The 14,387-nt window shown below is 54.5% G+C and overlaps 1 protein-coding gene across 2 annotated transcripts in view; it reads right to left on the reverse strand.

Annotated features, from left to right (window-relative positions):
• The window catches only part of TET3 (tet methylcytosine dioxygenase 3), a 109,972-nt gene that overhangs the window by 88,769 nt on the left and 6,816 nt on the right, over positions 1-14,387 (reverse strand). The window contains exons 1-2 of one of the 2 annotated variants that reach the window (XM_081068188.1): positions 7,179-7,245; positions 6,812-6,868 (exon numbers count right to left, since the gene is read on the reverse strand). In XM_081068188.1, the coding sequence (XP_080924314.1) occupies positions 6,812-6,868; positions 7,179-7,202 (81 nt within the window). In that variant the 5' untranslated portion in view covers positions 7,203-7,245. Of the gene's footprint in view, positions 1-6,811; positions 6,869-7,178; positions 7,246-14,387 lie in introns of those variants that run through there. The other variant, XM_081068187.1, reaches the window with a different exon arrangement.

The following is a 14,387-nucleotide window of genomic DNA, read 5'->3' on the forward strand; positions in this document are numbered from 1 at the left end:
ATAATAGTGGGAAGAAAGGCCACAGGGCAGAGGTCAGTGTATGTCTTAATCATCAGGTAAGACCTGGCTTAGGGAGAAGTGGCAGGGCCAGTGAGGAGGGGATGCCACCTGGCCCACCTGCTCAGACCGTTCCACGCTACCCTCATGCTGCATCCACTTTACCTAGCTGTGCCACAGGAACCCATGGGTTTGACCCCAGCAGATGGCTATCTGGGCCCAGCAGCCTCTCGGCATTTTACAAGTTTCTAGAAAATTCGGACCCTAGGAGCCCCACAAAGCAGTGTCCTCAGAGGCTCTCTCTGCTCAGTCAAGAACTTAAGAGCTGAGTTGAAAGCATGAGGGGCAAAGGGCGAGAGCAGTGGTGGGCTGAGATCGTGATGTGTGCCCCAGGATGGAGAGCACAGGAGAAGAGAAGAGGGAGCACGGTGCCAGGAAAAACAAGGTGGACATCTCTTGGGCACAGCCTCCAGTGCTCCACTGAAAATCCATGACTGTACCCGCCAGGGCTCAGGGTATAGGACAACGAGGAAGGCAGTCTCCCCTGTCTGGGTCCAGCAGGCCCTGGTACAGGCTCTGTACCCCAGAGTGGGGGTACCCTCTGCACCTTATCCTAACTTGTTCAAGCCAGCAGAGAAGTGACTTGGCCCTGGGGCCACACTCAACGGAGAAGGTACAGCAGAGAGAGAGTGTCTGGGGATCCCGCCTAGGCTCTCAGCTCAAACCCATCCAGGGTGTCTGCCTCTTCCAGAAGTTACTAGCTCCCCCTGATTCTTCCCTCTTCTGCAGAGTGGCCATCAGGAATCAGAGATGGAACCTCCCTATAGTACAAGAAGGTGGACTGGCAGGAAACAGCTCCTTCTGTAAACTCCATCTGCTTAGCAGGGCTGGGACCCAAGGCCTACAGGCTAAGAAAGCAGGTTGCTGGGGAGGAGGGTGTTGGGGCGGGGGACTCGATGCTTCAGAGGCGGCAAAGCAGGGAAACTCAGTCACAGGGCAGGGAGTTTAGGAGCTCACTGTCAGGGACAAGTTGCAAACCCTTTCAATGTCTTTGTTTCCTTCGCAAAGCCCGTGAGGTTAGGATTACACTGAAAAATGCTTGGAGGCGGGGTTGAGAAATCCAATTACTTAAGCACCAAGGGCATGAGTGCCAGGCCACAGAGGTAAGTAACCAGGATTTGCTCGGCCCTAATCTTACTGTCCTCTTAAGGAGTATTTTTGTGGCAAGACTGCGTTACCCACCTCTTACTCCCTCCCCAGTTTCCTCTAGGATGAGGCGGCCGGGGTAGAAGGAAATTAGTGTTTTTACTTTTTTGTCTAATCTTTAGCATCTCAAACGAAAAGGCCAGAAATCCTCAGCAGCAAAAATCTTTGCAATGTGTGTGTTGGGGGAGGGGAAATGAAGTAGGAAGGAGATGCCCAAACTCATGCAATCAAAAATAGTAGGATGTCTATCCTTCTGGAAGCCAGGACAGTTTGTGAGTCACCCTCAGAGCAAACGGGCTCTACCTCAAGGTCACTGAATGGGAAAAGTTAAAAATGCAAGGTGCCCTTCCTGAGGCAATGGGGCTTTAGTGTGTTGCAGAAACCAAGTCCACTCTGGCATGTACAGACCTGGCTTCCCCCTTAACTGTCCTCTCCCTCTAGGTCATGCAGTTTACACATGCGCGCGCATACACATACACAAGCAGACACACAGTCCTGTTCCTTGGAGCGGGGAGCTCTGCAGGTTCTAACACTTCTCCATCAGAATCTGAGGCTTGCAGAGATCACAGTGCAAACAGGAGGCTTCCTTATTTACAGAAGCTGAGATGCAAGTAAATCTTTTGAGGGACTCTGACAGAATCTCTGGAATAGCAAAATCTCTACTCTTCTAAGTAGTACTCTGTCCCCAAGATGGACAGCACAGAAGAGAGGGTAAGTCATGTCCAGAAAGGGGAGGAGTGGTCAAAACAGAGACCCTCTGCCCCCCCAGAAGCAAAGTTCAAAAGTAATGCTGTTCAGGCTATGGCCCGTGGACTGTTTCCCACCCATCCCCCATGACATAACTTAGGAGCCAAGGGTAAGACTTCAGAAGCCGTCACAGCAACTTGAACCTGCTGTGACATCCAAGAGCAAGGCCACTGACACCTCCCCCAGGGCTCTCAGACCAGTTGCGACGGAGCTGAACTTCTGAGCCACGTGTGGCGCAAGCTGAGAACTACCTGTACAAAGTAAGACTGTGAATCAGTCTGCAACATTTTGGAAATCAAGGGGGGAAAAAAAGAAGAAAATTGCCCCTTTGCCACATTTAGTTTGAGAAAAACAAACTTTGGAAGGCAACTCCTTCATTGTACAGAGGAAAGTGAAGCCCAGGGCATTAAGTGACCTCCTCACAACTAATGACAGAACCCAAGAGTAGGAGCAGAGCTGGGAACAAACAGGCGAAGAAACGGGAAAACTGTACTTCTCGCCCTCCTCATCTCAGCCAGAGGTTTCCGTGGGAGCTCCCGGCAGGGCCCTACGACGCCCAGTGCGTGGAAGGCAATTTCAGGTTCCAGGTAGACGCCCAGGCACAGCATTTCTATCCAGCCTTACCTGGATCTCAAATCCAAAATATCTAAAGCCAACATTTTCCTTTCAAAACTAAGCTCTCTTCCCATCTATTCGATTTGCAACCCACTTCCCTAATCTGTAATTATCAGATTCCGGAAACGCTAATTTATTGAAAACATGGTTGGCCCGTTGATTTTTCCTTCTAAGTCCCTTGATGTCCACTGAGCCAGTGATGAAAACAAAGGTACAAAGCTAGGCACAGCTGGGGGCAAAGAGTTTGGTCTGCCCTGTGCAAGTTCACAGCCCCAAGCACACAGATCAAGAGGCTTCACTGTACAAAAAAACAAAAACTGCCAACTCTGGTTTGCCCACTGAGTTATGAGTTTAGGTAACACAGTTAACGTCTTGCTTCCAGTGGTATCGTGAAGATCAAATAATAGTGATTTCCTGTATTTTTCAGGACCCAGTACTGTACCTGAAACATGGTAAATGTTCAGTAAATGTTGAAAGACAAAGAGAAGAGAAAGTGAATGGGGTCCAGTCCTGGAGAGCATGATAAGCTACAGATTCTCATCATCTGAGCCATCCCTGTCCGCTATCTGCCCAAAGGCTTCCTAAAGTAACCCACATGGAAGCCATCTCCTTCTCAGAAGCTGCAGACATGCTGGGAACAAGGAGGGAGTCCTCAGCTGACTGCCAGATGCCCAAGTGTGAGAGGAAATGAGGCTGAAAGCCCAAGAGGTCAGGGTGGGAAAGAGGATTTGCAGGGCTGGGAGACCCAAAAGCGGAGCCGCACCGAAGCCCCTCCTCACACTTTGTTCCCACCCCCAGCAAGCCAAACCATGTGCTGCAGCCTCGGGGTTGGGGAGGGGACTTGGCAAGACCACAAAGACTGTTTCTAGCAGAAATGTCCATCTGCAGCTGGAAGGAACCCAGGGCCAGGCCCTCCTCAGCCAGCCCATGGGAGGGATGCAGACGCCCTCACGGGGCTCCCTGTGGGCAGCACGGAGGACGGCTCTCCCTTCGGCTCACTCACCTGTCTATCTAGTAAAGTCCTCTCCTTCGGCCCCGTGACATTCAAAAACTGGGAGTCACCAAGGAGGTGGAGCTGAGCCCTGAGACGACTCCAGTTCTTGTTATACATGAGGGAAGACTCCGACCCCTCCCCCAACTCAACTCTGAAATCCTCCTGGTTGGCTCCTTTCCAGCGCTAGCCTGACATGCTCACCTGCTGCAGTATCTCCCCAAGTTCACAACTGCCTGTAAACGTATCTGAGAGAAAAGGAGTTCTGCTGGACCCTCACAAAGGGCTGCAGAGTTGGAAGTGCAGGCAAAGGAGGCAAGAAACTAGTAGGAGTCACCCTGTGTGTGTGTGTGTGTGTGTGTGTGAGAGATCAGGGATCATAGAGCCTCGAGGAAGGGGCGTTTCAGCAGTGGTCGAAGGGAGAGACAGAAGGCAGAGATCCTGGGCACCGTCCCCAAATAGTTTCCAGACATCCTCAGCCAGCTGAGGATTCCCATGGGGCAGCGCATGGGGGTAGCGTGGGAGTCCGAAAGCCAGGCGGCCTGCGGCTCTCAGCACTGGGCACTCACTCCTGGCCAGGCTGCCAAGGAGGAGGCAGCAGCAACAGTGTGTGCTCTGGCATGTTCCTTGGGATATCATGGGTAGACATGTAACACACTAGACAGTAAAATGACAACTTGTGTTTATCACACTTCACTCCACACACCCTGTATCATGGATGTTCTTGAAACCACGCAAGACTCAGCACACCGTGGATGAGCATATTCCCACTGGTTGCTGGATACCATTCATCCATGGGGCTCCTCAGCCCGCACCCAAGCCACAGGAACACAGACTGTGACACCCCCTGTTCTGTGACCCAGAGTCTTGGCCTGAGTTCAGAATGAGCTCACGCACACGAGACATCTTTCTACACCATGACCTGCTGATGGAAGAGGATCTCGCTAAACTGCCTCAGCCAGGGTATGGGGGACACTGCACCCAACTGGCCACCTAAGTGGGGGGGATGGCACCAGGAACAGGGGGATCAGATCCCTGTGCTTGCTGGCAGTGCCCAAGGCGGGGCTAAAGGAAGCGATGATTCTCTAACAAACAACTCAATAAAAACAAGCACAGACACAACCTTTAAAAACGCCGCCAGCTCAGGACCCACTCTGAGAAGGGGACAGGAGGAAGACGTGTTTGAAGGGCTTCCCTTGGTTTTCCAAGTAACCTCGACACGCACCCACAACACGGCCGTGATACTAAGGTTGAGATACTAGGTTGGGAGCTTCTAGCGGGACTGCACGGCCAGCAGAACGCAGGCAGAGAGAAATGGAGAACACACTTGGAAAGAGCTGACGAGAAGCCATCGCTATGCAGGAGGGAGGGGGTGCTCTCGGGAGTAAACAAACCTGCCAGCAGCCCTTCCTCCCAACAGAGAGGGAAGTTCTGGCTGACAAGGCCGGAGCCACAGAGGAGGGAGAGAGCTGCCTCCTCCCTGAGCCCATCTGTCCTCATCCCCATGTCCTGCTTTCCCCAGGGTGGGGGACAGAACAGGTGCACGCCACGATCTCTGTGCCCACAGCCCTCAACAGCACACGCGGTGATTATAGCTCCCCAGTCAGCAGTGGGAGGCCAGGGGAGGAAGCGGAGGTGGAACCTGGGGTTTCTGCTCAGCGAAGAGCATAGAGTGAGCTCACAGCTCTCCTTCCCACCCACAGAACTGCCAGTATCAACCACCCTCTGCTTGCCTCAGGGGCCTCCCACGGTCTCTTCCCAGGTGATCACCCACTCTTTCCAGCCTCACTAAGGCATACCCAGCTCCCCAGGGGAGCCAATGCCACCTGGCTCTTCTCCTTCCCCCAGAAGCTGCTCAGAAGCAAAATTCTTGCCCTCCCCCAAGCACTTCCTTCCCTGAAGTTCCTTGGGAGGAAGCCAAAGAACCACCCTGGCTTCTGATCCACCCTGCAGCCTCACCCAGGAGCCCCCATCCCACGTGGGGAAGCAGTGCCCCTCCCTGCCAGCATCCCCACCCAGGCAGTGAGCTGGCAGGGTGCCACTTCCAGCACCTCCACAGAGCTTCCCACAGCTTTCCCAGGAAGCAGGAGGAGGATTTCCAGGGAGGAGCGTCTGGGGACAAGAGCAGCTCACCCACCTGCTACCCAAGCAACCAGATTCCCCCAGCTCCCCACAGGTTCCGGCTGCCCAAGGGGCAGATGGGGCTGAGGCAGAGGCTGAAAGGGGCTCCCTCCTTCGTAGGAAAAGCCCATTCGGTCCTCTCCCTGCTCACCTGTCCCCACTCTTTCTCCAGCCTCTCTGCTCTGGACTTGAGAGGCAGCCACATCGAGCTGCCTCCCACTCTATTTTCTCCGCCCTGGGCAAGCAGAAGATACTGCTGAGTAATCCCAAACTCACCGCGGGTCCTCAGACCTGAAAACAGGGGCAAAGCCCAAGGAAACCTACTGATCCTGCTCCTTGTCAACCTGCGAGGAACTGTGTGTGTGTGTGTGTGTGTGTGTGTGTGTGTGTGTGTGTGTGTTTCCCAGTAATGGCTGATACCGTACAGACCCTACCCTGCCCCAAATCCCCCAGCCTGGCCCTCAGACAGCCACATGAAGCCGCTCAGCGCCCGCTTCTCTACTTCCCACTCACCTGGTAACATTCCCTTCCCAGTCCCCCAGACACCAAGATTCAGAGTAACAGCAGCCACCCACCAGATTCCCAGTCATGATGTTGCATCAGCCCCCACCCTACCCAAAATATCCTCACCCCCACCACCTCCTCTCCTCTTCAGCCATCTCCATGGTGACAGCAGCATGACTAATGACACCCTATCAGCTTCAGACTCAGGAGTGCAGCTCCCCCTCCCCCCTTTACCCCCCCCACCCGGGGATTTCTGCAGATTGGATGTAAACCAACAGTGCCAGGGACATTTCTCATTTCCAGAGGCAAGGGTGGGGAGTGGGTTGCATGTCTTAAAAAAAAAAAAACCAAAAAAAACACACAGTTCAACAAACCCAATCCCAACTGCACCCAAACCATCCAGCTGAGAAAGCAAAAAGAATCCAAACAAAACCCACACAGGCCTGAGAATTCATTGGCCGCCCACACCCCCGCCGCCCCTCCCCCTCAGCTGCTGCTACACACACACAGTGGGAGATTAAAGGATCACCCGAGGAGACCCTTTATTTTTATCCAATCCAGTCAAACACTTCACCCCCACCACACACACACACACACACACACACACACACACACACACACACAAGGTACCTTGACAGCGGCTCCTTGTCCCCACGGCACAGCTCCTTCACCAGCCTTTATTTCCACCTGCAAAAGAAGCCAGAAAGACTGATGAGCCAGGCTGACAGCAGGAAAGAAGCAAAGTCCTTCTGCTGCGCCCCTAACACCGCTGCAGGGGACGCGGGAGGGTGGGAGGGATGGGGCCTCGGAAAGAAAGGACAGCAAGGACCATCTTCCTCACTCCAGCTGCCGCCCAGACGCTCAGTGAAGGAGCTCATTCGCCTTCCCGTGTGTTTTTATTTTCATTTCTCCTTTTTCCACCCGCCCGAGATCGAGGAGGCCATTGCCCCTCCTCCTGCGTCCGGCCGCCTGTCCTTCCCCGCCCTGCCCGCTCTACCTCGGCCGGCCTCCTCTGGTGCATGGGCCGGCGGGCCTCCCATTATCCCCGCCGGAGCGCACGGAGGGAGGCACTGCAGAGGAGGCGGCCAGCTGCCGGCTTGGCTCCCCTCCCCGCCGCCGGCGAGGCTGGTGTGGAGGGGGCGGTACGCTCCCCAGCCAATCCCCGCGGCCGGCCGGGCGGGGGCAGGGCCGCCGGGGAGCTGGACCTGCCCAGCCGGGAGGCGGGGGCACCGCGGAGGGTGCCTCGGAGCCGCGCTGGCTGGTGCCCAGGTCCGGCCGCTCCCGGGCAGGCCGAGGATCCCGGGCACCCCGCCTCCTCCGAGGAGGTGACCCTAGGTAATTCCGGAGGCATCCTCTGCATCTCCAGGGTCAGATGACAGGCCACGCCTGGGGACGAGCAGACATTGGTGGGATTCCCCCTCCCACTACTGTCTAACCCCAGCACACCGGGCCACTGACTGCCTCACCCAGTGCCAGGCTGTGATAAAAGCAGGAGGTGCAATAGCCCCTGCAATCTTTGAAGGAGAAAAAAAAAAAAAAAGCCGTGGCAGTGCCAACCTTTACCCCATTTTGCAGATGAGGAAAGAAGGCAAGACAAGTAAAGTAACTTACCCAAGGTGACACAGCTAGAAAACAGCAGAGCTGGGACTCCAAGTCTGCCTGGCTCTAAAGATCAGGTTGGAAACCCTGTGCAGTACTGCTCCCCCCTAAACCCCCTTCCCCCGCCCCTTTCAGCGCCCACCTCAGAAAATAGACTTCTGCTTGAAGCCCACACGGCCTGTGGCTCAAAGCCTCACCAAGCCAGTCTGGTCCTCCCCACGCATACAAACACCCGCACCTCACCCTAGACTCCCTCATCCCCCTGCCTGAACATACCCCACCCCATCTACATAGCCTCCCCCACCCCCACCCCACTCTTTGATGCCTTCTCTGAAGGGCCACAAAGGCAGCCCCCACAGGCCTCAGGGCTTGCCACGCCCGGTGGGGGGACAAGGCTGAGGAAGGGAGGTGGGCCCAGACCCCAAGAGCTCTGGCCTGCGTTCCCAAACTCTAAGCCTTTGAAAGCTGCAATGCCCAGGAGGCTGAGGGCAGGAGAAGAACAGAATGGGGTGAGGAAGGCCCTGCACTCCACTCCTATATTTAATTCCTGGCATCTGTGGGCACGTCCTGCTCCACCCCATCCCCTTTCTGAGAGCCTCCACCTCCCAGGAAGGGGACCGCCACAGACTCAAGTCCTCACATACCTGGTTCCTCTCCTGGATCCAGCACTACCTAGCTGCAGGGCCCTGGTGGTGACACCTTACCTCTCTTAGCCTCACTCTGCTCATCTGTAGAGTGGAACTACACAGAGCAGCGACCTCATACACATGTGAAGATTCTGTGGAGAAATGCAGCACATCCCTGCACACTGTAGGTGCTGCTGGCTACCATCACCCTCTGTTTCCGGGAATGCTCATTTTGTGCTACTTCTCGTCTCAGATGAAGAAGCTGAGGCCAGAGAGAAGTGACTCAAGGCTTGTCAGGATGTGTGACAGCCCTGTTTCGGTGATGTGCTCGGCTACCTGCCACACCACAGATGCCCAATTGCTGCCGGGCCCCAAGGCGGTACTCAGATGGATGAGATGCTTTAGGAGAGACAGCAAAGCTTGCCTCTGGTGGGGAGACTCCAAGAGGCACGGAGGCCCACACCTTCGTCACCCCTGGGGACAAAGAGCAGCACTGCTGGGCTCCTCCCCAGGGCAGGTGACAGGCAGGGCAAGGAGCAGTGTCCTGAGCCATGGCTCAAGACAGGAAACTGGGCTTCTGCACCTCTTAGCTCTCACCTTGGCCAGACCAAGAGAAATCTCTCCTTCATTCTGGTTCCTAAAACCCGGGCCCCACCCACCCACGCCACACACAGTCTGCTGCCTGGACGGTAATAATTCATACTGTTGCCGCTGAGGCTGCCACCGTTTATCAAGCCCCTGCTCTGTACCAGGCTCCGTGCCAGCCAACCACTCCGTAGAAGCATCGCATTTGAATTACTCCACACACAACCTTGTCGCTTACGGAGAAAGGGACTTAGAGATAGATGTTGATTACTGGTCCACCCAACACACAACTGGTGAGTGGTGGGCTAGAATTCCAATCTAGGCCTTTCTCCCCCCAGTTCTCTAACCAACCCCCCCCCCATCAACCTCAGCGAAATGCAAAGAGGGATGGGGTCACCTGACCCCACCCACTTCCCTTTAAGCTATGGGTCTGAGAATAGTATCATTTTTCATGCCTTCGAGACTTCTGGATGCTGATCCTTGCCGGGATCCCCTCCTCTCCCCCACTTGGTGAAAAGCAAAATGCTGGATCCAGTGGTTGGTTACCTCCCTCTGCCGCTTTCCAGCTCATCGAGTTCTTCTGAGCATCACCTCCTTCTCCCAGGGCCTCTTCCAGAGCACCCGTCACTACCAAGTGCAGTTATTTATTTACAAGGAGATCTTCCCCACGTGGGCAGGGGCCTTGTCATCCCTACTTTACTAGCCTCTGCACAGAGCTGGAATGTGCTGAGCTGAGTTTCTACACATGCAGGGGGTTGGGTGCTGAGATACAGAGGCCACTCTCCCCGTCGTCGGCCTACTCTCTGAAGCCTCCAAGGATCGAAGGGTCATCTGCTCCCCTGGGAGGGCAGGACCTGCCACAGCTGAACTGGAGCTGAGTCCCAGCCTTGCTCAGCCCAGCCCATGTGCTCACCAGCCTGCAGAAGCCACCCTGACTTCCTGCTTCACCCACCCCCACAGTGCTAACTCTGTCCTACTGCAACCACAGTTCCCGGCCCAGCCCCATGCACATAACCTAAAGGAACCTGTGGTCCCTGAGGCCGTCCCCCTGTTCCCATCTCTGCCCCACGCTGGCCTCCTGCCCTTTTCTGAGGCAGCTGGAATGCCAGGGCTCCATGGAGTCACAAAGATGGGTGCTGGGGCCACTCTACCACAGCAGACACTCTCTACACCCCACACCCAGCTCCGTCTAATCCCTATCTGCCCCTCTTCCTACCTTTGGGATTTCACAGTGACCAACCAGAGGTCGTTGGGACCCCTCCACATGGAGGCTGAGAATCCCTATGCACCTTCCGTCATGACCCCCAGTCCCCACTACACTCCCAACAGGGTGGAGTGGGGCCACAGCCCTCCCTACAAGGGAGAAGTGAATGGATTCATTCATTCTCAGAACACACAAAATACCCCTATACCGAGAACCTCAGAAACACAGATATCCACAGGCCAGAACCCACAAAGATATAAAAAGACTGAGGGATGGGGACACCTCTAGATATGGACCAAGCACCAACCCCAGGTCAGGCCCCACACTGGGAGTAAAATGCCCATGTCTTAGTTAACCCCCAAAACACACCAGTGAAACAACAATCATTCACACCCATTCTACAGATGGAGAAATTAGGATACAGAGAGGCTAAGCACCCTGCCCAAGGTCACACAGCTAGAAAATGACTGAGCAGGGCTCTTGCTAACCCCTCACTTGCAGCTATACAGCCACTGCTGTTCTGTGTAGCTCTCTGATTTTCATACCAACCTACCTCTTCTCGAGTTGGCAGCAGGTAGACAGACTTCTCCTCCCTGGCCATGGCTGTGTCCTGCATGAGGTCACTTCCCACAAAGCTTTACTTCAAAGCTCAGTTCAAGCCCACTTCCTCCAGGAAGACTTCTCGTGTTACCATGGTCTTCTGCCAGCCAACAGCACTTGTAATATTTCTCACTTGACACTCGGTTCTTGCTATTTGTCTTTCTGGGTGTCCTGCCTCTCTAACCAGAGTGGCTGGAGTCGTGCCTTTCCAAAGCCCCTGTGGGGTTTTGCCCAACATTCCACACACTGAAGGCACTTGGACTCGCCTGTGGGGGAAGCCTGTGACCTCCTTCCCTTCCTTCTCCATCGCACAAAGGATCCTGCCAAAGAAACCCAACACCCCCTCCACCTTCAGAGCCTATGTTTGAAGTCCCCGGTGTCCACGCATCAATTTCCACCCAAGTAATTGCAGCCCATCACACACATCATCCCCTACATTTGAAACTCTTTGCGGTTGTCATGGGAACTGCCTTTGCCTTCATTCACTGATCAGGCCTCACAATTAGCTTTGGCAGTAGAAGTCTGTGTCAACAGCAATCTCAGGGAGGGGCGGGAGAAGGGCGGGTAGGAGGAGCAGCAGCAACAGAAGAAAAGGTACTCCTCCACGAGATACAGCAGAAGCAGACTGATCCCAGGCCCCCAGCAATGTCCGTGGGAAAACAGTCAGAGGCGGCCAGTAACTCTGCCTGCACGTTTCAGTACCCACAAACAGCATGCACCCGGGCCCCCCCTGCTGACGGGGAGCAGAGGCGGCTCTACCCACGTCCCACACCCCGCGTGCCCTCGGGATACGTGTGAGTCTTATAGTCTACGAACCTCAGCAGGGTCTCCGCGTCCCACATTCAACAGCCTGGGTCCACCAAATGTTCCAGGACCCAAGCAAGTAACACAGGACCTTAAGAGGTTGTGGAAAAGGTGGGACACAGGAACACTGACTGGTTTAGAAACCTGGGGTCAGCCTCGCAGGAGACTTCCAAGAGGAATTCACACAGAGAGTCTTACCTCCCCCCTGGTGGAGCCAGGACCAGTGGCATGTGGCCCTCTGCAGCCTGTGTGTGTCCTTCCACACCCCTGCCACCAGCCAGAGCACTTGAGCAGCATCTCTACACGCCTCTGGCACAGAGGAGATGCCTTCTTCCTTCCGAAAGAACGTTCCTCATCCTTCACATATCGCTACGCTGAAATTCTCAAAACACGTCCCTTCCCTTTCCCGCTGGGCTCTCGGGGCCCAAAGGTGACTAATGCAGGTCTCTGCCCTCAAGGCATCCCTCCCTTGTAGTCCTAGCAGACTGCACTGTAATTATTTGTTTCCAGGCTCGTCTCCTTCCACAGACTGTGAGCTCATTAGGACAGAGTACACACTACCTCGTCTTTGCCCACAGCTCAGGCTCCGCACCGCCTGCACAAAGCTAGTCCCGCCTCACACACAGCCAGTCCCAGCGAGAGGTGCTGAACGAGGCTGGGAAGGCAGCACACTGCGGGTCTACAAGCCAACGCCGATGACGTCCTGCCTCCGGAAACTGAAGCAACACCAGAGAGAGAGCTGCCCTCCCCCGGCCCAGGGGACACTGGAGGTGGTGGGGCCGAGGAAATGCTCCAGGAAGGTGTCTCTCTCCTCCGTCCTCGCACCAGCTCCTCTCCTCCCACTGGCTCCAGACGGGACCTAGCCCTCACAGCGAGATTGGCCCTTTCTCTCTCTCCGGGGTCATGCCCGGCACAGCGAGAGAACTAGGACACCCAGAGCTTACCCTTAGAAGGCAGAGCAATTAATAAAAAGTAAGACAGACAAAAAAAAAAATGAAACGAGAGTTACCCAATGTGCTTCTCCCAAGAATGGCTTAGAAGTGGAACAAAACTTTAGTCCAGGACTTTGTTACTGGTTTTGGACCCAGCATTTCCATACCCCTTCCTGAGGCTTCCTGGCCATAGTTAGGAGGGTGGGACGCTATGCGGCACGTGCAGGCTGGCAAATTCCTCCAAATGACTCTACCCAATGCAACTCCCCTTCCATTTGGAGAATTGAGAACTGCTGTTTTGCCAGTGGTGGAAGGTACGTTATTCTGTCCACAAACTCTCTGGCTGGGTGTGGGAAAGTGGGGCACGAGGGAGCTGGAACTTGTACAGGTCAGAGCCAGCAGGGCAGGAACAGAGCTTGTGCGACCTGAAGCGAGCCAGCAAGCAACTGTCAGACCTGCGGTCACCTGAAGGCCAGCCAATCACCCCACACTGAGCTGAGGCTTTCTTTTTTCCCTCCCTCAGTGACTAATAAAAACTTAGGTTATCGGATTTCTTATGTAAATGAGGAGACCAGGCCACAGAGGGGTGTGTCCACTCCAGGTGTTCCCCCAGCCTCACCCTGCAGACTCTCAGGCAGGGGCCACCTCCCCAATACAGCCAGCCAGACGGCATCAGGGCTCAAGAAAGGGAGGCAGTTCCTTCCTGAGCTTCCCATCCTCAGTCCACAAGGGAGCTGTAAAGGAGTGATGGGCAGGCGAGTGCAGAATTAGTGACGACTCCTAAGACCCCTATCGTGGTCTTCCAACTCACCCAGTCGTCTCGCTGCCTTCTAGAACAAGAGGCCCGCAGTAGAGAGGTGACAATGGACTTGGGGCGCTTCATAGAGAGCCTTGGGGCGGACAGCCATACTTCATTCCTCTGTTCTTCTTTCCCCATAGCAGACAATGAAAGCATGGCCATGCCCACAAAGAGAAGCAATGAGCCCAGGAAAGCACTGTCCCTTTCAGAGCCCTCACCACTTACCTTCCGGTGAAGACAGGGGTCCTAGCCCAAAATATCCTTCTGAGCGCAGCTAACCCAGACAGCCATTTCCCCAACCCAGAAAGAGGTCTGGGCAAAGCTTCAGAGACCACGCAGGGCAGCTCCACGTCCCAGACAACTTGCCACGATGATGGAAATGTTCTACGCCTTCGCTGTCCAGTACAAAAGCCGCTGGCCACACGCAGCTACTAAGCACTTGAAAGACACTTGTGTGGCTGAGTTACTGACTTTAATTTTATTTAACTTTAATTTAAATGTAAGTAGCCACATGTGGCTAATAGGTACCATACCGGACAGGTAGAATATGCTTCTTAAATTTGAGAGGTCATGAATATTCATGAGAATCTCCTGAAAACCATGGATGCTCTCCCCTGATAAAAAAAGATAACCCTACACATTCACACAACATTCGGCTGAAGTTTTCAGAAAGTTCACAGATTCTATTCCAAACCAGGTCTGACATTAGATCTCTGTATAAGATTGTCTAGAACATAACAAAAACTTCACAGCCTAAAGGTGTTTCTCAAATCTGTAAAAACAGATTTGATATTATACTTTACTTCATCTTAGCCAGAGACGCCAAATGTGGACGCCCCCACCCGACAGAAGCTGTCCCCTTAAGATCCCTGCCAGTCAGTCAGCACCCACCCTCCACCCTGACACACACACACACACACAGGAAACGCACCACCTCTTAGCGCCGGCTCTTACGTCTTGGAACAGCTGCAGATGTTACAGTTCTTTTGCTCACACAGGTTCAGTCTACCTGCTTATAACTCCCACCCCCTAACAAATGTTCTGCATGCTACTCTCT

Source organism: Rhinolophus hipposideros (genome assembly GCF_964194185.1).
Source record: "Rhinolophus hipposideros genome assembly, chromosome: 12".
NCBI lineage: Eukaryota > Metazoa > Chordata > Mammalia > Chiroptera > Rhinolophidae > Rhinolophus > Rhinolophus hipposideros.